The sequence below is a fragment of the Callorhinus ursinus genome, unplaced genomic scaffold (assembly GCF_003265705.2).
Source record: "Callorhinus ursinus isolate GAN/ISIS: 27379988/994484 unplaced genomic scaffold, GSC_fseal_2.0 scaffold41, whole genome shotgun sequence".
NCBI classification, from domain to species: Eukaryota; Metazoa; Chordata; class Mammalia; order Carnivora; family Otariidae; genus Callorhinus; species Callorhinus ursinus.
Window position 1 is genome coordinate 10,028,839 of NW_027397103.1, and position 26,048 is coordinate 10,054,886.

Sequence of the window (26,048 nt, forward strand, 5' to 3'; positions counted from 1 at the left end):
CATATTTTGGGGGCTTCTTGGAGAGGGGTGCACTTGGGGAGACAGGGCCAAAGGGGAACGAGGCCAAAGTCTCCAAGGATGTCTGCAGAAGCCAGGCTTGCCTGCACTACCCGCACTTGCCGGCCCCTGCAAACTCGCTCCTCTCTTCCGGCCTCGAGCTCCGACGCGCGAAATCTGCAAATTTTCCCTTTATCTGCTTGCACACTCTTGTTCTGTTCACCTTCGCTCTGGCTGTAATCAGGACAATCGTCCCAGTGATTATATAACTTACTGAGTTCAAGAAAGATAATCCAAAGATAGTAATGATGAAAAATTTTTTAGTGTATTAAAAAAAAAACTCCCGCAAATGTAAAAGTTACAGAGGCCACACACAGACATACACAAATGTACAGATACCCATGATCCCTCCACTCAGGATGAGTAACTGTTAGCCTCTTGATTTATCTGGGAGACGACTTTTTAAATTAGTGCCCAAATAAACCTTTCCCTTCTCCCAAATCCCAGCAAATTTGAATCAAAAATAAGTCAACCTACTTCTCTTTAATACTCTGTCTCCACCTCTACGACAGATTTATCTTAAGGCGTAAATTACAGGACCCCAGAATTCTGCCGGTGGAATTTCACACGGCCAAGTCGGCAAACATCCGGCCTAATGAACAGTATCTGGCGGAGGCTACAATCCTACGAGCGCACAGCGACAGCTTCCCCCTCATCTCCAACTCCCGCGTGCAACTTTGCAGCTCCCGCTCCCGCCAGGGGGCCTATTTGCTCGGCCCGTTTGGCGGAGGGATCCCGCGCGCGATTGCAGTTACGCTCAACCGTCTCCGCCTCATTCCCGCGCTCTGGCCCCGCCCCCTTCCGCGCTCTGGTCCCGCCCCCTCCCGCGCGCCCTATGGCCCATAAAGAAGTCCCGGCCGGGCCGCTGCACTCCCTCGCGCGCATCCGTGCGCCGACCGAGAGTGGCTGAGGAGTCGGCGGCCATTTTGTTCTTCTCGTGGTTCCAGTGGGGAGAGAAGGAGGAAGCAGGGAGCGGGGCGGTTGGGGGGGGGAACCCGCCGCGGCTGCTGCCACCGCCGCCACCACCGCCCCTGTGCTCGTGGCGTGGGAAAGGAGGTGTGAGTCCCGGGCGCGAGCCGGCGGCGGCGCCGCTGCGGGAGGGTCGGCGGTGGGAAGGCGATGGCGGATATAGATAAACTCAACATCGACAGCATCATCCAACGGCTGCTGGAAGGTGAAGGGGTCGGAGGACGGGCTGAGGGGAGGCGGGCGGCCTCGGGGACTCGCGGGGGAGGGGGAAGTTGGGAGGCCGGTTGGGCTTGCAGCGCGGAGGGGAGTGAGCCCCGCGAGTTGGCTCGTGGGGCCAGGGGCTGCAGCCGGAGGGAGGCCGGCCGGGGTCGCGCACTTGGCCCAACCCGCGGACCCTTCCGGCGCCGCTCATTCATTGCTCGGAGGTGCAGCCTTGCTCCCGGAGATTTGAAAACTCCGCTCCCCACCCCCACGTTTCCGGTCCGTACCCCCTTGCGCCCCGCAAGCGGGACCAGCCTTTGGAGGAAAGAGGGCTGGGGGCCCCCGGTCAGCCCTACAGGACCGCGTGTTCCTTACTTTCTGGTACCCGCCCTCTCGGAAAGCAATTTGATGGGGCTGTGGGTTCCACCAGCTTCGGGGGCTTCTTTCCTATGTTATTTTTTGTGTGGGGCTGGGGTCGGACGGCCCATTTCTTGTTACTTGGTGACGAACGTTCATATCTCCTGAGGATGTCGGAACCCATCCCCTCCTGCCTTCCCAGATACTCTTGTTAAGTTATCCTTATCTTGAAGAGGTCTCCGCGCTCTTTTCTGAACGTGCCACTGAACATGAAACCAGCGATGGGGACAGTTTGTTATCTTTCCAGTGTGCCAGGTTCTGTATTAAGCGCTTTGCGCCCATCTATCTCATAATTACATTCATAGCAATACTCAGCGTTTCTAAAGCGCTTACTGTGTGTCAGACATTTTTAGAGCAGTTTACACACATTTCATAAATTCTCCCAACAATCTTTTGGGAGGTGGGTGCTGTTATTTTTTACCGTTTTTCAGAAGAAACTAAGACACAGGTTAAGTCACTTGACCAAGGTCACACATTAGTGACAAGTTTCAAAGCCAGCCGGGCGCTAGAACTTGCTACATTCAATCCACCTTATGTTTGAAGGAAGGTTAAGCAGAAGTTAAAAGAAAGCTTTAATTTTGTCTGACCTAAGACTCCTGAGGTGCCTGACAATTGTTTCATATTGATGTGGGATGCAGATGAAGTTTGGATTTTAAAGGGGGTCTTTGAAGCGAGCCTCCCGCACCCGAATTCCCAAGCCTGTCTACTAATGCTAATGTCTTTTTCTGAGACTTTGGAAGGATTCAAATCTCTTGATTTGGACGCTGGATAATGAAGATTTGTCTGAGTTTTAACTGCTTTTTGGCTTTATACTGTTCTTCTAAAATAATGTACTGTAGGGTTGCCTGGGTGGCTCAGATGGTTAAGCGTCTGCCTTCAGCTCAGGTGGTGATCCCAGAGTCCTGGGATCGGGTCCCACATCGGGCTCCCTGCTCCTTGGGAGCCTGCTTCTCCCTCTGCCTCTCTCTCTCTCTGTGTGTGTGTCTCTCATGAATAAATAAATAAAATCTTTTAAAAAAATAAAGTACTGTAAGTGCTTGAGAGATGGAGTCCAGAGCAAGAACAGTTGGGGCAGCTTTGGTACTAGAATTTGCGGATCTTTTAAATTAAGTCATTAAAATGAAATTTCTGAAAAAACCTTCATCCATCCTGGGGTGTTTTTTGTTTTTTGGGTTTTTTTGCTTTTATATTTTCTTGAAAGAAATGTATCTGAATGTGTCTATAAAGTCCCCTGAAATGCTCTTGAGATGTCAGTGGCATTTACGGGTGAAAACCTTGTCATTCAGTACTTGGCATTTATTATAAGAACTATATTTTTCATATATTTTCATGCAAGTTAATAGAGTCCTTTGATTTTTATGAGGCCACAATCAGCCAGAAACCGATTAAAAGAGTTTGCAGTAAGAAAGGACCTTTTTATTAAATATTTTCATTTTAAGTCTTTAACTTTTGCATATTTGTACAGGGTTATGTGTGGAGAGATTTGATGGGCTTTATTTCACTGAGGAAACAACAAATTGGAATCTATGTTGATTAGAATCATCAGAACTTTAAAACCATTTAAGTCTTGTTAACTTAAGACCTGTGTTGCTTACAACTCTGTATTCACATAACAGATTTGTTCATTTTAGTCTTATTTTTTAAATCATGCTAAGAAATTTATCTTGATAAACTTGTATCATCTAAAATGAGATCAATCGTTTCTTAATAGTTCTTTACGTGTTATGTTGCACTTGAAAACCAGATTTTTTAATGTATCATTTTTTCATTGAAATTAATGTAAAGCATTGCATTTTAATGTCTCTGGAATGGGCTAATTGCATAATACTGTATACTTTAAATTTGCTTTTTTCTCATCGGTCTTAATTTGGCAGAGAAACAGTTGAAGATGATCCATTGAGGATACAGATAACACGCACTCACACACATCTGTATTAGAAGATGTTGATAATAAATTTTTTGTGATTTTTCTTTTTTTGTAATGCCCCCAAAACCCTTTTCCCTAAAAATTTTAATTAAGATGTAAGCATATCTGAAAATGGCATATGAGTTTTGTGATAGTTTTTGTATGTTCAGAATTCTTTGAAGACTGTGCAAGCTTAGTTGAGAAGTGGCTCGTAACAGTACTAAAAAGGCAACTCATAGTGAGGTCTTTAAGAAAACCAGCATGTTGATTTGGACTACAACTTTGCAATTCTTTTCTAGTCTAAACTTTAAGTAGTTTCTTAAGCGAGGCATCACTTAGGTGACCCACCTTGGAAGCTTTATCCAAGCTCTGCCTTGCTGATGATAAAACTTGAAACTCCTTAGTTTAACATTCAGTTTTTAAATAACTGTACAGTAAAACTTAGGAGATTTAGAGAGAAAATAAGCCAGCTGTTGATTTGGTCTGATATTCCTACCATGTTGGAGAAAAGTGAGAGGGTAGAGTTTTACTTTGTAAGTGACCAGGTTTGGGGAGTAGAGATGGCTAGTACTTTTCCTTACATAGCAGGCCCTGTAACTTATTTCACATCCTGATTTGCAAAAAGCATCTTTTCTCTGAAGATGACAGTTGTCAAACTGCAAGACCTTGTCAGGCTCTGCATAATTGTTCTACTTACTTTAGTGATTTAAATATGACTTTTGGGGCGCCTGGGTGGCTCAGTCGTTAAGCACCTGCCTTCCGCTCAGGACGTGATCCCAGGACCCTGGAATCATATGGGCTTCCCGCTCAGCGGGAAGCCTGCTTCTCCCTCTCCCTCTTCCTGCTGCTCCCCCAGCTTATGTACGTGGGCGTGCGTGCGCTTTCTCTCTCTCTCTCTCTCTCTCTCTCTCTCTCTCAGATAAATAAAAATCTTTAAAATAATAATAATAAATATGACTTATGCCCTGGCCCTCAGAAAGCATCTACTACTATAATCCTCTGATGTGTAAGAGTTCATCTGAAAGTAGGGAGTGTTCAGATACTCTGAAACTATAAATTTAAGTCACCCATGTATTTAGCTTTTTGGTGTAGTATGAAACATGTTTATATTCTAATGTTAAAAAAGCAGCAGTGCCTGGTTTTGAAGATCATACAAAGGACAAAAAAAAAGTTCTTAAAATTCTGATCAAAGAAAACAAAAGTAATCTTTTTTCTAATGAGGATTCTGCAATTATTATTTTTTAAATAGGTCAGATAATTTTAACAATTAGAGGCTTTTCTTGGAAGCAATTATCATAGGGCATTTTGTTGATAGACATTATCATCAAAGCTTGTGTTACTAATTCCCTACTTTGCAGGAAGTCTGTGTTTTGAGGCCCTCTGCCTTTCCCTCCCCTCGCCACATGTCAGTAGTAGGCCTCATCCTCTCCCATGAGGTAGGAGGGGAAGGATCTCAGAGACATGATCTGCAGCTTGCACCAGTCCTAAACCACAGCATGGGGAGGATTACTGTCCTTATGCCTGAAGTGCCCCCATGTTTGTCAGTAGCAGGGGACATCAGTGAAATCTAACAGGGTGGTGTGTGTCATGATGTTGTGTTTGAGGGAATGCGAGCCACAAGAACAGAAGCCAGGCTTTCCTTCTCCCCAGCTGGTGAAATGGAGGTGGTGCCGGCCACGCATTAGTAATCTGTTGCCAAAGGTAGAGGTTTTTTGTAGAGATTGTTGTTGTTTTAAGATTTTATTTATTTATTTGACACAGAGAGAAAGCACACTAGCAGGGGGAGTGGCAGGTGGTGGCGGGGAAGCAGGCTCCCTGCTGAGCAGGGAGCCCGATGGGGGACTCCATCCCGGGACCCTGGGATCATGGGATCATGACCTGGGCCAAAGGCAGATGCTTAACTGACTGAGCCACACAGGCGCCCCCGGTGAGATTGTTTCATGTCTTTGATAATGCAGTCCTGTAATCTTTGACCTGTTATGCAAATTATATGCCTGTGCCAGTCAGTTTACTTGAGGTAGGTGAGGATTACTGATCCTGAAGCAGGGCAGTGGTTGATAATGATTTTATACCAGCTTGACTGTTTCTCTTCATTTACAATCAAGGCAATTAGAAGACCTTGAAGTTTGAAATGTGAAGGAGACAATATTCTGATGTGAATTACTTTAAAAATGGGAGTCTTGTTGAAGATGAATAAGGAAAGATTTCATATTTTTGGAGTTTATGGAATTCTAGGACAAATTACTAAGATTTAGGATCAGACCCCTGTATCGAAGCATGTAAGAACAGATGATTTACTTAACAGGTCTCGATTGATTACCTGAAACCTCCAATGTCTCCGCTACTCTAGGGTTTGCTGGTGCCCAGAGTGGGTGTCACTGATGCCTTATGAAAATGAAAATTACTCATAAAATGTAGGGTCAGAACCTCAAGTCTAATTAGTGGTAATATATCAAAATGGATTGTTAGACTGAAAAGATAAACATTTTTCAGTAAACTGGTTTCACATTAGGTGTAGAAAACTCAGGGTACTTTGAGAACAGTGGTGTTTTCCAACTGTATCCTGAGTATTTGTCTTGAGAAAATTGGTATCCCCTCTAAATGTCCCAAGTATATACTGTTGTTGCATTGTGTGTCACTTACACCTCAGTAAAAAAATAAATGCACAAAGTATAACAGCAGCAGTTAGGAAAGTCAAGAATGAGGATGTGTGTGGTGTGGAAACAATTCAGGTAGTCCAAAAGTGGGAAGTCTTCCTTACTGTAATGAAACCAAGTGATTCTTGATAACATTTTTGTGGTTTATAGTTTTTGTAGGAAAGAGCTCAGTTTTGTGTGGGAAAGTTTTAATGTTGCAGATATTCACTGTTGTTTGTCTTGTTTTGAGGTCTTCCTTCCCTAAATCTGTCCTATAGTGTGAGGTTACTGATTCTGTCATGGAAATGATTATGATGTGCAGTATTCTCAAGATTACCACCTACTTAAGTAAGATTATCTTAAAACAGCAAAATCTGCATCAGCCTATTTTTATGCTGGTTGTGCCATTCTTAGATTCTAAAACTTCATTATAATTCATCTGGAGCTTTTCTTTTTGTGTATGCTGTTCCTTTTAATAAGACTTTCAACAATTAAGCGACTTTTAATGAAAGAGCAAGAAGAATACTTTTTTATAATTTATAAATATTCCCAAAGTAGTTTTAAATTTCTTTGCATAGTTTTATCTCTGCTTGTAGCCAGGCTGTCAGAAAAGTTAGTGTTGCTTGTGAGAAAAAGCTGGCGTTGCAAATAATCACCGATAACATTCTTTTATTATTTCAAGTTTTTGTCTGTTTTTGATAAAATTGCGTGGTAGTTTTTATCATATGCACATGTTAGTGATTTGCCAGATAAGTATGTAAGTTTCTACAGAACAGCCTTTGCTGTTGACAGTCATAATGCATTTTTCTGAATCTTTCTAGCCCGTTTAAAGAAAGGTTTTTACTCACAAGTTGTTTTAAGCTCTAAATTGGTATGTTAATGCAACTAGTGTTAGTAATGATCACTAACCTACACGTTTACAATGGCTACTGATTTCCATGCATTGCCTAGTATCTGGATTTATGAGAAAACACTCCCATCTGGAAAATGAAGTTCTTATTTGTTGAATATTTTGGATTCCTTTGGCAATTGTTGAAATAATTTGATATTTATTATTTGAACTACCATAGCTACTTACTTAGGAAGGTAACATGTGACAACTCTTGAATTTCCTACCAAGGGTCTCCTTTTTGTGCATGTTTCTCCCATTGCGCTCAGAGCACAGTGAGGCTTTAAACCTCAAGGTAAGTATTGACTGATATTTATTAAGTAGAGCTGCACTGTTTGTAACTAGAGATGTTTCCGTTTAAAATAGAGATGTTTTTATTTAAAAAGCCATTGTCTTTTTAATGGTATTGAAGATACTATCCTTAAGGTGAACTTGTAGTTTTATGATCTTTATGAAGGGATAGTTCTAGTCATAGCATTTATAACAAGCTGCAGTTACCTATTCTTATTTTCTGTGTCCTCCACAAGAGAAAGGACAAGGCTCTTGTCCGTCCTGTTTACCAGGGTATCCCCAGCATCCATCGGAGGGTCTGGCACCTGGTAGATATTCTGCAACTATTCTGTTGAATGTTTGAAGCATGGTTAATAAGTATTGATAGTCTTAAACAGATTGCCTAATTTAGTTCGGATTTGATGCTTCTCATTTAAGGATGCTTTATGATTTTATATCCCATTTCAGAATTTTCTTAGGAAGCAGTGACCATATATTAGGGTTTTGGTGGTTTGTCCTATAAAAACTCCTTGGTTTGGAAGTTAAAGAAGAACAAATCCTTCATTGGTAGGGTAGTAGTATGGTGGCAGCACCACTAGACCTAGAGTTCATAGGGACCTGGTGTTCCTATAAGTTCTGTGACCTTGGACCAAGTCACCGAACCTCTCCCAAACTAACAGAAGTGACAGAGCCTAACTTCATAGGATTGTTGTGAGGATTAAGTGGCAATGTAAAGCCCTCTAGTGCAGTGCCCAGCACATGATGAGTGCTTGGTAAATGTTAGCTGCAACTAGTAAGTAATTCTATCTGATGGACGTTGAAAATAGTGAAGTAGATTTATGAACTATTGGCCGATGTGGCCATTTTTAAGAAATAGCTAGTGTTTATCTGAACTGCTAAAACCCATTTTGAAATCTTTATCTTCTAATTGTTAGATCATCTTCAACATGAAATTTAAGAGTAATCCTAAATTTTTGCAACTAGAAAAATATTCTGTTAAAGGCTGATAGGAAATGACACTCTTGCTTTTTTTAACTTTAAAGCACAGACAGGTTTTTTGCTAATCAAAAGTATGTGGTCTGGAACGCATGTTTAATTCTGATATCACATGTCCTCAGTACTTAGAGATTTATCCAGATTTCGTTCACACAACAAATTTTGAGCGCCTGCCACATCTGGCTGTGGGCATGTACACTGCAGAGTCGGTCGTGTGGTGTTGGGGTTTACAGCCTACCAGAGGGTCCAGATGAGTAGGTGGAAGCAAAATGGCATTTACGGTACAAAGTATGATGTGTGCTGAGTGGTATCCAAGCGTTGTGAGAGCATTTTCAGAAAGCGTAAACTAGGCTTAGGAGAGGAGAGGAGGTGGATAGGAGAGGTTCTCCCGGGCAAGTCTTGAAGGATGAGCAGGTATTTGCCAATTGGTAGATGAGGGTTTTGGCAGAGTTTCTATTTTCATAATTTTATTGCTTTAGCTAATTCTAGGGAATTTAAGAAGCTTTGGGACCATGTTGTTTTTAATGAGCACTGTTCTTCAGATATAAAATCTTGATTTGTTCTGGAAAAACTGCATTTAATCCTTATTGCACATTAAGAACAATTTTTTAATTGTTAGCAAGCAATATTGCTTTTTACTTACCTGTACACTTCACTCAGAGGACAAACAGGAAAACAGAATAAGAAAACTATCATAGATTATGTCTAAAGGTGGTAGTCGGAAGCCTCCAAAACCAGTAAATACTTATATTAGCAACATTGACTTAATACGGTGGCATCAATTTAATGATAGCATTCATATTAAAAGTACAGCCTTCATTCCATATAGGTGTAGATTAATTATTGCACGCTCTCTTGAAAGACTTAAGGTGGACTGTTCATTCACAAATGTGGGGCTCTGCTGAAAAAGATTGAGGTTGAAAACCAGAAGCTTCTAGGAGTCCCCTCCTATGCAAAAATAAAAGTTTCCTGCTGGGCAGTTTGCCCAAGCTTCTGGCTGACTTGTGGTGTAATTGCTAATGATTGGGGTTTTCTGGCCAGTGAAGCAGGAATCCCACCGTCTTTCCATCAGGAGTGTTTCTTGAGTTCTGTACTGTGTGTGTCAGGAGAGAAAATTACTGTGGTTCTAGAAAAACCATTTTTTATTGCTCAGTTGCTGTAGTATTATAGATGTGTCTCTCATATCTCCCCTCGAAAATTATCATCACTGTGCTTTCCTCTTCATTGCTTCTCATTTCATAATGTTTTGATCAGAAGGAGACTGGCGGTGGTTTACTTCAGTTACATATTTTGGGGTCCAGAAGTAGTGATTTGCTCAAGGCTATAGAACCAGTACAGAAACTTGGGGCTGGCTCCCAGTTCCACTGCTCTTTCAACACTTTCTCTTCATTGTGTGCTTCAAGAGTTTGGCCCTTCCCTCTTGTCATCTTTTCTTGTGTACTCTCTTTCATTGAAAAAGTAAAACCCCTCTACACAGTGTTGGGTTTCTGTTCAAAACTCTTAAGAGAACTCAGGGTTTCGGTGGCTATTCAGGCTGAAAAATGGCTTTGCCTAGGACAATATTTCTCAAACTTGGACCCAGCCATATTTAATGGAAAAAAATTCTCAGCAGACATCAGGTTTTTTATTTGTAATTTTTTATCACCCTGTAACATTAGATATTTACAGAACAAAGCTAGATACAAGCCAGTTAAACTTACTGCTTTTATTCACTTAATAGGCTGAATGATTTTATAAGTTGAATATAAAGCCTTCAAAACTGATAACGTTTAAATTAGCAACAATAATTTAATCTGATGGGTTTTGTGGTTTTGCTAAAACTAAATCACTTTATATTGGGTTTAATGGTTGAAGGATGTAACCTGACATTCTATATTTAGTCTGGTCCTGTGATTTTGGTTCAGTTCTAATTCGTAGAATGCCTGCTTTCATAAATCTTTTGTACAAAACAAGTATTAAGACCGATTGCAAGTTGCGAATAATCAGTCCCTGTATTTAACCATACCCTACCAGCAAGCAGGCCACTTTAGAACTGTAAAGATAAAGTAAAATTAGCAATTCAGTGCTCTTTAATCTGTATTTAGTGACTGTCTAATCTGCTATAACTGGAAGCAAAACAATTTCATTTCCTGCCTACCTGCTGATAAATGAACTGTTACAGGGCTGGAGTGCTTTACTTTGATAGTGAGTAGAACTCAGGGGTACTCAGATGTGGGCAACATGGAATGCTGTACCAGTATTTCTTTTTTTTTTTTTAAGATTTTATTTATCTGACAGAGACAGTGAGAGAAGGAACACAAGCAGGGGGAGTGAGAGAGGAAGAAGCAGGCTCTCCACGGAACAGGGAGCCCTACACGGGGCTAGATCCCAGGACCCTGGGATCATGACCTGAGCCGAAGGCAGATGCTTAACAACAAGCCACCTTTCTCCCTTTTCTTGTTTTGTATGTTCAGATTACTAGGAAACCTTCCTTACAGCACTCATTGACATCCTTTGCCCTGTAAGGGCATAATTGTATTCACAGATGCAGTCCCAGAGATTGCACAGCAAAATATGTACGGTATGTACAATGAGCCTGAAATGTGTTTCAGTAAAATGCAAACGACATTTAAATTTTTTCATAGAACTCTTGAGGAAATACCAATCATCCTCTGAAAAACACTGATGGGGGGAGGGTTCTGAGCATTTCCAGTCTCACCTTTTTAATTTTTTATTTACTTTTTAAAAGATTTATTTATTTAGGGGCGCCTGGGTGGCTCATTTGTTAAGCGTCTGCCTTCAGCTCGGGACGTGATCCCAGGGTCCTGGGATTGAGCCCTGCATCAGGCTCCCTGCTCAGCAGGAAGCCTGCTTCTCCCTCTCCCACTCCTCCTGCTTGTGTTCCTTCTCTTGCTTTGTCTCTGTCAAATAAATAAATAAAATATTTAAAAATAAAAAAAGATTTAAAGAGAGCACATGCGTGCGAGGGGGCTTGGGGGGTCAGAGGGAGAGGAGGAGAGAGAATCTCAAGCAGACTCCCCTCGCTGAGCCCAGAGCCTGACACAGGGCTCGATCTCACCACCTCAAGATCACAGCCTGAGCCGAAATCAAGAGTTGGATGCTTAACCAATTGAGCCACCCAGGTGCCCCTCCAATTTCACATTTTAAAACAATCCTTAGAACCAACTCAGTAATGTGATAATCTCAAATCTCCTGCTGTACAAATACTAATTCATTTATAAGGCTGGAGAAGAGAAGACAGGACTGGACGCAAAAAGAGATGGCCTGGTGGGCAGGCTAGAGGTCAACAAGGCCGATTTTTGTGGCTGGGATGCAAAACTGAGGCCTTGGACTGTGCCACAACCAGTCTGATTTCAGCAAGTAACAAAAGGAATACCTTTTTTTTTTTTTTTTTTTTAAGATTTTTATTTATTGAAAGAGAGCATGAGAGGGAAGAAGATCAGAGGGAGAAGCAGACTCCCCGCTGAGCAGAGAGCCTGACGCGGGATTCGATCCTGGGACTCCAGGATCATGATTCGAGCCGAAGGCAGTTGCGTAACCAACTGAGCCACCCTTCTAACAGTATTCACACACAGAGTGTGGCCCCTTGTTCAGGATACTGTAACAGGTCTTAACTTAGTATAGAAGATGCAACTAAATAATCGATGAAATCCTGTCTAAGATTTTACAATTATAATTAGACATTAAAACCATGTTCTTTAGAAGTGTTATGAAAATAAAGTCAGCCAGAAAGCCAGTTAAACTGTGGTTTTGTCTCCTCCTTATTAAAACGTGTGCTTCTCAGATATTTTTAATTTGTATGTTAAATTGTATTTTGGAAGGCAGCTATGCTCACCACTATACCACCAACGCGTTAAATTGTATTTTGACTTCATTTGACTAACTGGAGTTTTTCTCCCCTACAGTGAGAGGGTCCAAGCCTGGTAAGAACGTCCAGCTACAGGAGAATGAAATCCGAGGACTGTGCTTAAAGTCCCGAGAGATCTTTCTCAGTCAGCCTATCCTACTAGAACTTGAAGCACCACTCAAAATATGTGGTAGGTTTTGGCACATGAACAGTTGCCTTTGATTATGTAATTGATTAAGTGACTCGAGGATCTATAGATGCCCTTGTGTTAGCAGAATCGTTTGCTATTTATGAATAACCTGGAACTACTTAAATGATTTTAGTTTTGGAATTAATACCTCTAATGGACTTAAGTTTACTTAAACGTGCTTCCAGTTTTCTAAAAATTATTTCACTAAAGGAATATAAACATTGCAATAGAAAGGAAAGAAATGACACCGGAGAGCTAAGAAAAGGTCTGAACTATATGAATATATAGGAATTACACTTAAGCTTAAAGCAAGACTGGTTATGCTTAAAAATAGACTTTCCTTGATGCCGTTTTGTAGTCTGTTTCTACATGATAGATGCAGATAATCTGTATAAAAACTGAAGTTCATCTGAGTAATGCTAAATATTCTAGCATATTTGACTACATTGATAAAGCTTATATGTATGATTTTAAAGTTTAAATGCTCTTTGGCATTATCTAGCAGGGGGAAATTGAAAGCTGAATGAATTGGTGGATGTGGTGTGTGTGCCTTTGTTCATGCACGTCTGGGGCTCACTAGCAATGCAGCAGTTCTGCTGACACAATAACCTGCAGGCTGAGCTGCCGGAGATCTGAGAGTGGTCAGCCGACCTGAAAGGAAAGCCATGTTACTTGGCAAGAAGGCCGGCCTGCCGAGGCATTAATAATCCCTTCCACAAAATTAATTCTTAATTAGTTGTTTTGTGTGAGATTCTGGACATAAACATAAGCTTGAAATTGTTATTAAGCTCGGTTGAACTAAAACATGATACAAGTTTGGAAATTAGGGTTAGCCATCAAATTTAACTCTCATTATTAGAGGTCAATCCCATTATGCAATGCATGTTTAAAGAATGTCTCTCCAAAACTTTGTTAGTGGATTGAACAATAAGTATGAGGGTACCGTGTAACTAAATTCTTGCTTCTAGGTGATATCCACGGGCAGTACTATGATTTGCTTCGACTTTTCGAGTACGGTGGTTTCCCGCCAGAAAGCAACTACCTGTTTCTTGGGGACTATGTGGATAGGGGGAAGCAGTCCCTGGAGACTATCTGCCTCTTACTGGCCTACAAAATCAAATACCCCGAGAATTTTTTTCTTCTCAGAGGAAACCATGAATGTGCCAGCATCAATAGAATTTATGGATTTTATGATGAATGTAAGTACTTTCTACTTCTAAGGAAGACTTACTTAAACTGAGATACTTGGTCATAAACTGCACATACTTCTGTTAGGATTTGTGAGTGTTTAGATGAAATGTTATAATCTATCTTTTTTTTTTAAAGATTTTATTTATTTGACACAGAGAGACACAGCGAGAGAGGGAACACAAGCAGGGGGAGTGGGAGAGGGAGAAGCAGGCTTCCCGCGGAGCAGGGAGCCCGATGCGGGGCTCGATCCCAGGACCCTGGGATCATGACCTGAGCCGAAGGCAGACGCTTAACGACTGAGCCACCCAGGCGCCCCATAATCTATCATTTTCTGTTTCATTAACTTGTTCTTATTTTTTTCTCACGGTAAAAAAAATAACACTGCCACTACAGTATAATAATTCCCTAGATTCTTTTATGATGTGACTATTAGATTAAGAAGTAATGGTCACAGTGGTGGCTTCTTTAAGATCATTGTTGAACTTAATTCTTAGTACAGGTCTGAGAACCTGTCCAAATAGATAGTTTTGTTTTTAACAACTTTATTGAGAGATAATTTTATTCCATAAAATCTGTCTGTTTTAAGTATACATTTCAGTGATTTTTAGTAAATTTAGTAAATTTATAGGCAAGCACTAATCTTTCTTTCTCTGTAGATTTGCCTTTTCTAGTTATTTCACATAAATGGTATCTTTAAATATACAAATGATTTTGTGTGTGTGTGTGTGTTTCCTTCTGGCACATGTACACCCAGGACAAATGGCAGTTATTATTCTAAAATGTGCTGAAAGGAGAAAGCAAAATTAAAAAAAAAAAATCATTTGTGTAACATTTTACACATATTATGACCCATTTTGGATTGTATAGTTGAAGGTACACTTTGAGTTGGTAAATTGATAAAAAACAAGATTCTTAAAGCCTTAAAAATTGCCAGTTTTGGTGGAATTGTTGTTGTTGTTGTTGTAGTGTTAATAAGTATAAAATGTTTAAGGGGGGGTGAGTTGGGTCCTTACCCCCATCCTTTTGTGCCTGTCATTTCTGCTAGGAGAGTCTTCAGGCAGGGAGGAGAGAAGTGGTTAAGGAATTTGAGTTACTACATTGGCCAGTGATGATAACAAGACCAGTAAAGCATTGTCACTGTGGCCCTCCCCCACCAGACTATAGTCATAACCTGTAATGTGGTGTTTTTCCATTGCAGTTCCACATAAATGTGTTCAGCTAGCTCATTTGTTAGAATTGCACTGCTAGAAAGATTGTATTTCTAGACTTAGCTCTCCTACTTTCACCCTCTCCCATAATTGTATGTTTGCCTGGTCTGAGGCCCTGAGACCCAGCTGGTAAGATGAGGTGGGGAGGGATCACCAAAGAAAAATCTTACGGGTTCTTAACTGACTAGGGCAACTGAGTCTGTGGCCAGAAAGGTGGTGGTGGTGGTTGTTTTTAAGTAATCTCCACACACAATATGGGGCTTGAACTCACCACCCCAAGATCAAGAGTCAGATGTTCTACCAACTGAGACAGCCAGATGCCCCAAGAAAGATAGTTGATTTTGACAATGAGTCTATCAGAGAAGTACTAGTAAAGCAGTTACTTCTCTTAAGGTAGTGAGATGAGAGGCAGCAAGTTTTATAAATTGTGTTTTGGATATTTGTTACAGGTGCTACTTTTTAGAACAAGTTAAGAAAAGCAAGTACTTTGATGTTTTCATTGATGAAATTCAAATCCACATAATCTCTTTGTTACATATATCCAAGTGAGGATATTAGCGACGTTGTTTTCAGTTTCTGTTTAATGCGGAAGACTTCAAAAATTATTTTAGATGGTCAGCATTGGTTGGTTTCTTGTTTGGTCATCAAGACTTACTGATTAACCTTGTGCTCCAGCTCCCCTCACCCCCTCATCGTCAGACAGGTATAACTTGCCATCCAATCTACTTGTGGGCAGAAAAGTGTCCTTGACATAGGTGGCTTTCGATTGATGGTTTGCAGACTTTAATAAAACTGTTGATAATTTTATTAAAATTTTACTTTAAGTTACAGTTGAGAAGCTTTATTAAAATGTAGGTTTTCATGGAACAATTTAAAACCACTGCTTTAGGTGATAGGCTCATTTCACAAGTATAACAAGCAACTCCTTCTCCCCCCGACCCCCACCCCAACTTTTTTATAAAGAGTGTAGTCCTGGAAAAGCTGGGGAATCTGTTGTTAGATAAAATGTGAATGTGTGTTATCCTTTCCTGATACCAGAGCTGTCTCATCTGTAGTAATAGGAAACTGCATTAGGGATTCTGGCTCAGAATCCCTGGATTTGGAAGCTGGAAGAGACCTTGGCAGTTATCCAGGCTAAACCTTTCTGGAGCCAGATGTTCTTACTGTTCTGAAGTGACCTTAGGGAGGAAGTGTAGAGAGAACAGAAAACAGGGCCCTAGGACTTAGTTAAGATGCTCCGAGGCAACAGGTGGAAGAATCCTAATTTTTATTGAAGGTGCCAGCAAAAGTAGCAAAGGAATCTGCAAGACAAACTGAAGTGTGTTGCATGAATAAAGAATCAGGGAGCAAAGCAGACTTCAAAAAGGAAGAGGATTCGTTGGCACTGGCAAATGCAGCATGTGGGCAAAGGAAAAATCCAAGCAAGCCATTGGATGGTCATTCAGAGATAGGCTTCAGAGGAAAATAGGAGACAGAACCAAATCACTTTTATGATTGAAGGTTAGGACCAGCCCAGCCTTGTTCTTCTGTTATTTCACTTTTTAAGTAAAATGTTCCCTTTCATCCTTTTGTAGAGAAGAATTCTGTTTGGTTTCCAGAACCCTCCAGTGAAGGAAGATAAGGAATAGGAAATTAGTGACCTCCAAAGAAATGCAAAACAGGGTGAACCATGGTGAGATTTATACCCAGTCATAGAAAAAAAACTATTAGAAGGAAAGACGACAGTCCTTTGCAAAGGGAAAAGTCAAGTATTTGTTGAATTTGCATTACATTCCAAACCCTGTGCTAAATTCCATACCTGACTTGATTTGCAGTAGAGTGGAAGGTGTGGTTCAGGAACCTGCTGCTTGTGCCAGTCTATAAACTTTCCAAAAAGGTTCAGCTTTAAATCTGTAGATGTCCCTAGAATAAGAAAGGAGAGGAGACGAAGGACAAACTTGGCTTTAGGAATGAAGATTGTGCTTTGATCTTTGGGTTTTCTGGTATGGAGGTACAGGAGACAAGGTGCCCCACAGTTGGGCTATTCTCAACCCAATTCAGACAGATTTGTGCTTCCAGAATTTATGAGTAGGTTTTTAACTCAATGTAATTTGCTTGCAGGAACAGTACCTTAAAGTCATGCTTATGTCCAAATCACACTGTGACTCCAGAATGCAGGGAATACAGGGGCTGGTGAGGGGAATATAACCACCCTATCACATCGTTTCTGTGGGGAACGTTCTCAGCATTTGTGGCAGTGTTAGGAACAGTTATCCTGGTGTGCCTGCTACTAGAGTATGTAGGGCTGGGAATTATCTGGTACCAGTAAGCTCTTGATGATAGTAGGAGATGGGATGGGGTGTTAACTCTCAGAAGCTTCCTCAGAAGGAAGATGGTAATGGCACATGTGTAAGCTGTTCATAATTGCCTCTGGTTGAGATTGAACAAAACATGCTAGGTTCCAAACAGAGTTTGTGCTACCAAATAATTATTGGGAGTTAATGATAATCCTTAATCATTACATTTGGGATTTTCTGATTTCAAACTTCTGTGGGATTTTAAAGTATAGCTAGATCTGCTAAACCTATCCTCCAGGGAATTTTTAATAAAAGCATAGTTCTTGTTTACTTAAAAGTAATTAGCACCTTACTTTGGGAGAAATTGTCCTAAGAGAATGAACCTACAGAACACCGGTCTTTTTAACCATCCTAAAATTTTCACAGGTAAAAGAAGATATAACATTAAACTATGGAAAACTTTCACAGACTGCTTTAACTGTTTACCGATAGCAGCCATCGTGGATGAGAAGATATTCTGCTGTCATGGAGGTATGTGGGCTAATTTTAGTTGCAAATAGGTTTTGATCCCTTCTGAAGGGGGTACACTTAGACATTTGAGTTGTCATTGGGATGACTTCTCTGTCAGGTGACTCTCCTTTATTGATGTGTTACACCATGGGTCCGCTCTGGTGCATCCAGGATCATTTGGATAGAAATCTAAAGTAAGAAATTGATTTGTTACAGGGAATTCTAGGCTCTGTAACAGTTTAACTTGAAAATAGAGCAGAAAGTGTTTTTAAATATAAAGTGAAGAGCGATTAATATGCTGTATCATAGATTCTCCAGAATACTGAAAATGTGAGTAGACTTTCCTTGGTCTGTTTTTGGTCCTCTCCTTTTAGAAATTTTTCTGACTTGGATTTCAAAAGCGATTTTATTTTTCTCCATGGTTGTGCTTTGTATAACATAATTAAATAGTAATTGTGAAAAGGATTTCTTTTCACCCATGGTCAGAAATTATAATGACAACTGTCAAAGAGCCAACACAATGTATTTTAATAAAGCCATTATCCCTGCCCTCCTATACTTCAGCTGGTTTCGGTAGAGCTGGGCATGTGATTTTTAAAAAATTTTTTAATTTTATTTTTTTAAGTAAACTCTACCCCCAACGTGGGGCTTGAACTCACAACCTGGAGATCAGGAATTGCAGTGGGCTCAACCCACTGAGCCAGCCAGGTACCCCTGGGCATGTGATTTTAAACTCAGATGAAAGCCAGCTACATTGGAGCTGGTCTGATAGATTTGATGGTCCTTGGACAGCATAGGTTTCCTGGAAAGCTACATCATACCTGAGTATCTGCACCTTCTACACCCAGTCATTACAAATGGTCAATAATAAAATCTAGAATGTACATTGTTCATTATTATCATCAAAGGAGTTGAGGAGTGGTTGTCTATAAATCACTGGATTTTAATTTTATAAGGCTCTGTATGTTGAGGTAACTGATTCCATATACCATTTAGACATATGTGCCTCACAAATTGGTGCATGTAATAAATTCTAGTGCTTTTTCAGTTGAGTTTTTTTTATTTTAAACCAAAGCTAAATAAGAAAACATAACCATAAAAAAAAAAATCATAACCATAGATTTAAGCCCTCCATGTTAGTCATTGAGTCTCTCTGTAAGCAAATGGAACTGTTACAGTGGAGTTCTGTTTTCTTCAAAAAAACATTTTTTTTTTTTCATTTAATAGGTTTATCACCAGATCTTCAATCTATGGAGCAGATTCGGCGAATTATGCGACCAACTGATGTACCAGATCAAGGTCTTCTTTGTGATCTTTTGTGGTCTGACCCCGATAAAGATGTCTTAGGCTGGGGTGAAAATGACAGAGGAGTGTCCTTCACATTTGGTGCAGAAGTGGTTGCAAAATTTCTCCATAAGCATGATTTGGATCTTATATGTAGAGCCCACCAGGTATTGATTTTGAATTTTACATGTACACTTAAGAGCATGTGTGTGAGCACAGATTCTCCTTGTTGATTTTAGTGGGTAGGTATTGCTTATTCATACAAAATGTCTCTGCAAGTGACCTGTAGGATATCAGGCTCAATGGGAAACTGAAAAGTGGTTTTACTCACCTGCAGTTTACACCTACTTACTCTAAAAACATTTTCTCTCCAAGGTGGTTGAAGATGGATATGAATTTTTTGCAAAGAGGCAGTTGGTCACTCTGTTTTCTGCACCCAATTATTGTGGAGAGTTTGACAATGCAGGTGCCATGATGAGTGTGGACGAAACTCTAATGTGTTCTTTTCAGGTAGAGGATGCTTTCAACATTGTTTCCTACTATTATGTCTAAATTTTACTGATTTTTTTTTTAATTGCTCTTTTCTGCCTACTGTTCATTTATGTTGAGTAGACTAAATTTTTAATTTCCCATACAAGTGTTTGTCCTAATTCTGTAATCAGTGGACCCCTTTTAAGGGGAAAAAAGTTGTCAGAGAACCTTTCCTGCTGTGTTGAATTTAACTCTTTTTACATTATTTAAATGGGGTAAAAAAACAATTTATTGGCTCCTCATGCTTATAGTTCCTTTACTATAAATCTAAAACTTATGTCAGTATAATGTTCAGCTAAAATTAAATCCCCGCTTGTATGTGAGAATAGAACTAACTGCCATGTGCCAGATGTGCTGTGTGATTACTCCCTTCTCCCACCACTTTTCTTTAATTTCCACAAGACTGATTCACCATGACATCATTTGGCCTTCACTTGGCACAAAAGTATCATTTACACATAAAGTCTGTCTGAGTCTTTCTCGCTCTCTTACTACAATTAAACTTGTACAATTTCAGGGTAGCCCAGTCATAATCATAAGTAAAGCCACTGAAGTCAAGTGGCAGTCATCAGGTAAATGTTGTTTTACCAACTATCAGGGAGAACTTGCAGCTTCCCAGAGATTATGAGAGGGCCCCCTGTGGGTTTGAGAAACACTGCTCTAGACTACTCTCCACCCCACCCCCGTGTCAGAGGGGATAGCCTCGAGATACTACAAGAACTGACTTCAGAAAATTGTCATTTTATCCAGAGGCAAAATAATTTGTCCCTGCATTTCATCTGTTCATCATAGCATTTATTACCAAAATGTTTACATGTTAACATATTAACATGGTACGTTAATACGTTAGTGGGGCTTTCAAGAGTTGTAGGGTCAGTTTTAAATGGTCAGAGACCTTTCTGAACAAAAGATTTGAGTGAGATTTAAGAAATCTTAAGATTTGGGGTCGAGAATATTTCCTAAAATGCACTTACCTTTGAATCTTTGCAGATTTTAAAACCTGCAGAGAAAAAGAAGCCGAATGCCACGAGACCTGTAACACCTCCAAGGGGTATGATCACAAAGCAAGCAAAGAAATAGATGTCATTTTGACACTGCCTAGTTGGGACTTGTAACATAGAGTATATAACCTTCATTTTTAAAACTGTAATGTGTATTGGTCAGCTTGCTCAAATAGTGTGTTTGTGGGGCCACCCTTCCATTTTTTGAGTTAATGAATGGCATTTGCTGGTTATAACAGCAAATGAAAGACTCTCCACTCCCAAGAAAAAATGTTTGTTTTTTTAATTCTGTATTCCTTTTGCAAACAACTTTAATGATGGTGTTAAAGCTGTACACCCCAGAACAGTTTATCCTGTCTAAGGGGTAAGTGTACAATTGATCTTTTTAAAATTCAGTTCAACCCATGAATAATGTAAATGCTCGTTTTCTTTAGGATATAAAGAGAGCCCTAGGGTGCTCAATCTGTACATGTTATTGTCATAAAATGCATACTGTTGATACAAACCACTGTGAACATTTTTTTTTTTAAATTTTGTTTCAAAGGGATTGCTTTTTTTCTCTCATTGTCTTGTCATGTACAAACTAGTTTTTATAGCTATCAACATTAGGATTAACTCAACCTTGCCAGCATCACTGGTATGATGTATATTTAATTAAAGCACACTTTCCCTACCGTATACTCAAAATGATGATTAAAGCCATTATTTTAAATGTTTGTGACTCTTTCCTAAAGCCAAAGTTTCTGTTGAAATACGTATTGACAAACCCCTAAGTACAAGGTGGCCTGGTTGTGTACGCATGCCACCTTCTTGGGGATTCAAAAACAGGTTTTTGGTTTTGAATAGCAATTAGTAACATAGTGCTGTTTAAGCTATTAATGATTATAAAGTTAATAACATTTTGTACCATTTCCATATAGTCTATTCATTAAGTAATCTTTTTACAGTTACATCAGGCCTGAACCCGTCCATTCAGAAAGCTTCAAATTATAGAAACAATACTGTTCTATACGAGTGACCGATTATGCTTTCTTTGGCCTACATTCTTTATTCTGCGGTGAAGTTGAGGCTTATAAGTCAAAACAAAGGAACTAACTTAATATCCACCAGTTTATACAGAACTCACAGTATCTATGACTTTTTTAAACTAAGATCTGTTAAAAAGAAATCTGTTTCAACAGATGACCGTGTACAATACCATGTGGTGAAAATGAATTCAGACTTATTAAACGACGAACTTGTTAAATCCTCTCAGTGTCTATTTATCAGCACAATACACACAGGAGAACTGTTGATGGCATACTGAATAGATTTTAATGAATAAATTGCTCTGGAAACCACAGTTTCAATTTGGTTTTGTTTTCCTTCAAATAGTCTGTTTTCCAAAGATGGATTATAATATGGATGCTCATGTTTGCGGAGTTCTGACCGGGCTGTAAGCACGTTTCTGAAGTAGGGTGGTACCGGTGGGGCTGTCCTCCCTGCCGTTCGCGAGGTGGGAGGCTTGGTGAGCTGCGGTGTCACCTGCATCCGTAGTTTTCTGCTGGTCTGGGTTCAGCTGAACAACTGCTTTCGTTTTAGGACTCAGCCACCAGTGTTTGCATGCATAGTTCTTTGCTCTCTCCTCGATTCCCTGATTCGTATGGAACACAGTGTTGTGTCATGTTACATGTGTCACAAGTGTGTCAGATGGATATTCATTTCTCAAAGTACATTAAAAGTGAGTGAAGAGCATGTCATTTGCAAAGCACTTTCTTCTCTCAAAAACTGGCTTCCCTCAGAGGGCCAGTGGTGGCGTGTGCAGGGAAAAGTATAGAGCTGCTGGGGTCCAGTCTCCTGTCCACACTAATGGTCTCTGGTCCTAAGACATTGGCCACATCTTCCCCCTTAAGCATGCTCCTCTGTCAGGGAGGCAGGTTGGACCTCCTGACCTCTTGTGCCTTCTCATTCCATATTCTGTGACAGATGCAAACTTGTATTGTTTAATTTCTTGTCATATTCTCCCATCTCCTTCTTTATAGGAAGAAAGATGAGCCGTAATTGATTATGTCAAAGGCAAATTTCATGTGTTACTAATCTGTGCCCTGGATGTGATCAGTTGTGTCACTTCTAGGATTTCAAAATTCTGTAGTTATAAAATTGGGCTACTCTGTTCAGGTGATAGAGCATGGAGTGTGGTGGCTTGCTTAAATTCTTTCAGAACACATAGCTCCGGGTAAGTAGGAAACAAAATCAGTCTTTGTTTTAGGACATGACATCTTAGGAGAGGCTCATAATTTGAAACTAGTATATGACAATAGAACTTGAGGCCTTGCCTTATAAATCCCAGTCTGCCCTAACCTTACTTTCTCATTTGTTACTTCTCTTCGTGTGCATCTGAATCACATCTGCCTTTGTAAACCATTGGTTACATTCCATCCAGGTCTTGGCTCCTTTTCTTACCTGTGTGATTTGAGTGAGTGACATTTTTAAATGCTGAGCCACAGTGTCTCTTATAAAACAGGGAGTGTACCTGCCTCATTGTGAATCTTGAATGAAATGATGGATATGCTCAGAGTAATGTTTGACTCATAATAGTATTATTCACTATTTGTTGCTTTATAATTAATCTCAGTTGTTTCATGTGGTTGAAAACTCAGCTGGCCGGGTTCTAAATAACACCTGCCTATTGCATACAGGCCTATAATCACCTGATACTAAGCAGTGGACAGCCAAGCAATTATGAGCACTGACTGCACATTAAACACCTATATTTTCAGCAAATACAAAAGAAACAACCAGGAAACATGAAGTTGTTGCAATTATTAGTGTAATATTTTAAATTCTAGTTTTTTAAGTATTCTTGCTCTAGTACAACACCATTCAGAAAGGTGATAGCTATCCTTATGTAGCTAAGTAGTCTATATAATATAGTTGAAACCCATCGTTTGAAATCACTGGTTTGTACCTACATAACTAGGCCTGCCCGTGTCTAGCTGCAGTGAGCAGCACAGATGCTGACATGGCATACTTTACAAGTCACGGATACATAAATGGAATATGGGACATGGGAATGAGGAACAAACGATTGAGTGTTGAGTCATGAAGAAAGCACAGAATTCAGACTGAGGGAAGGGAAGAGATACCACCTGCGTTTTCCTCTGTGGGACCATGATGGGAGGTTGAAAGGAAACTGCTGGGAAGTGAAGATAAAATAATAGCTGGCAAACTGAGGCAGAATGGGCAAGAGCTCTTTCCAAAAAGTGGGTTAAAAGGTTTGAAGTTCTGTATGCCCATTTCCCCACCTCCTACAAAAAGACCCAAAGTTCATTCAGCCTTGCAAACCAGCCAGCTGGAATCTGCAGAGATCATGATTCGCTTCTTTCAGCTCTGTAAATCAGATGTACACATCAGCCTAAAGCAGAAGAATAGGACACCCCAACCCCAGGCTTTGCTTTCTTGACGTGTAAGATGGAAAACCAGAATACTGAGGGATTGTGAAGATCGAAAACCCACAAAAAGTGCTTAATACTTGGCTTACACGTAATGAGCATTCGGTAAGCAGCTATAAGACACCAAAGAATGTTTCTAAGATACACATCAATGGAAAAAAAAAAAAAAAGGAACTTACTTGGGAAAACTTGTCCAGACATAGGTAAAAATCAATTTTCATTCACCCATGCTGGATTATATATGTGAGCTACAGATGAAGAGTAAAAACAAAGACCTGCTACCAGTGCTTTCAACCTCATCCCAAGACCAATGGAATGAATACTTAGAATTCCTGGCATCCCCGAATCAGTACATGATTAACAATTGGGTGGTCACAGAGAGGACTACTGTTTATCTGATCAGCACAATAGCTGCAGTACCTCGAACAGGCATGGCATTTGGATTTATTGCATATATCAAAAATTTCAAATACAGGTAAGCCTTTTGTGCAGATTATGTCATTTTTTTGTCAAAGTATATGTTATAGGATGAAAGCAGTTAATTTTGAACACTAATCAAAAAGTTAAGCAATAAATGGGAAAATAGATGTTATCTAGATAAGTTTAGGAATAACTAAGCTAACAAAAGTTTTTAAGAGTTTTGAAGTATGAGGCATGCAAACAATTGGAAATAGATCAATATCGCAAAAATCATAAGTGCTTCTGAAGATACTCAGCATCTTGCAGTGCACAAAGCTTGAGATGGAGGGATTGTGTACAATTAAATCATTGTCATCAACCAGATTTTTTAAGTCTAGGAACAGACAGAAGCTGTTAACCTTAAAATTGTTGGGACACGACATTCAGTTTGGTGGTAGGGCCAGCCACAAGACAACTTGGTCTTCCAACCTCAGGTAAAAGTGAGCATCTACTTACCGTGTGGTTACCACAGGAGCAATAAAGCAACTGATGGTGCTAAGAAAGTTTGATTCCTACCTAATGTCAAACTTGAGAAAATGCTGACAGTTCAAATAAAATGTGTTTTTCTGGTTAGATTTCACATTCATTTTTGTGTCCCAAACAACCAGTTCTCTAATAGTGATACTCAGCTGCATCCAAATACAGAATTTTAATAAATCATTCAGCCAAGATGTATATTTGGTGCAACTGTAGAAAAAATTCTAAGGAGCCGTTTTAAGGTATTCCTTTTTTTCTTCTAGCCACCCAACTAGCACAGTATCAAATACCATGTCTCCCAGAGAGGACCAGCCCACACACCAGTTGTTCAGGGCTAGTGTATGAGAGAACAGTAACCAGTCATTATGCTCTGGGACAGACTGGCTTCTTGACCTTTCCAGCAAAACCCTAGCAAGTTAGGTAGGTGTGGCAGGAGAGCAGGTGGGATAAAGATGTTTCTGCTGAGCTTGGCAGAGGTTCATTTGCTATCTGCTGGAGATTTGCTCCATCCACCAAGTCAAAGAGCCTTTAGAGGAGTCCAATTCTATACCTGTTAGTTACCAAAATGAAATCACATCTTTCCAAGTTTTGATGACCCACCACCCACAAACACCAATATCTTCCTTCTCATGTTGAGTGCTAATAGGGTCCCTAATGATTAAGGGATAGCTGGAGTTGACTCAAACTCTTAGTCGGGAGGCCATGCAACATTGATAAGATGCATGGATCCGTGGATCGGGGATTGCCTGGATTTTGTTCACCAGCTTGGCTCAGATTGATTTCAAGTCTGCCTCCTGTTTCTATTGTTCTTCTAGAGCCATGGGGTATTTCTCAAGACAGTGGAATAAGGACAAAAGAGGAAAGCAAGCCAACTATCTTTAAGATTTGCTGCAGTGCAAATTGCTTATTGGGTGCACATTTTGGTCACCTCTGCTTTTACATTTATACAGAGTTGAGAAAGGTGATTTGCATTCTTTTCCCAACTCCAGAAAGCTAGGATTCCTCTAAGACAGTGCTGTTCATACTCTCTTGACAGGTGGAACCCTTCAAACAAAATCATATCAAAGGCATCCATAAAGTGAATAAATTCAGAATGGCTCTAAAAGCAGAGGCTGGGGGCTCGGTGTCCCCCACCAGCTGCAGTCCCCGATGTCCCCCACCAGCTTCAGTCCCCAAGGCTTGAAACCACTGCTTTAAGAGGACTACTGCTTACAGGACGGGGTTTGTAGACCAGCTTCGGTAAGATGTTAGTACAACTTGAAACTGTTAGAGCTTTCTCAGTTTTGTGATGCCTTGTCTGAG

The 26,048-nt window shown here is 40.2% G+C and overlaps 1 protein-coding gene across 1 annotated transcript; it reads left to right on the plus strand.

Annotated features, from left to right (window-relative positions):
* Positions 1-959: 959 nt before the first annotated feature.
* Positions 960-21,721, plus strand: PPP1CC (protein phosphatase 1 catalytic subunit gamma). Its single transcript, XM_025889776.2, has 8 exons — positions 960-1,231; positions 12,247-12,378; positions 13,347-13,577; positions 17,480-17,584; positions 18,791-19,014; positions 19,223-19,357; positions 20,369-20,429; positions 21,327-21,721. The coding sequence occupies exons 1-8, from the start codon at positions 1,177-1,179 to the stop codon at positions 21,395-21,397; spliced, it is 1,014 nt and encodes a 337-aa protein (XP_025745561.1). The 5' UTR covers positions 960-1,176; the 3' UTR covers positions 21,398-21,721.
* The last annotated feature ends 4,327 nt before the right edge of the window (positions 21,722-26,048 follow it).

Excerpts from the sequence above, each read along its gene's own strand:
- PPP1CC (XM_025889776.2), top strand. The coding sequence starts at position 1,177 with ATGGCGGATATAGATAAACTCAACATCGACAGCATCATCCAACGGCTG. Across the intron at positions 12,379-13,346 it reads AGCACCACTCAAAATATGTG|GTGATATCCACGGGCAGTAC; the intron begins GTAGGTTTTGGC and ends TCTTGCTTCTAG. Across the intron at positions 19,358-20,368 it reads CTCTAATGTGTTCTTTTCAG|ATTTTAAAACCTGCAGAGAA; the intron begins GTAGAGGATGCT and ends GAATCTTTGCAG.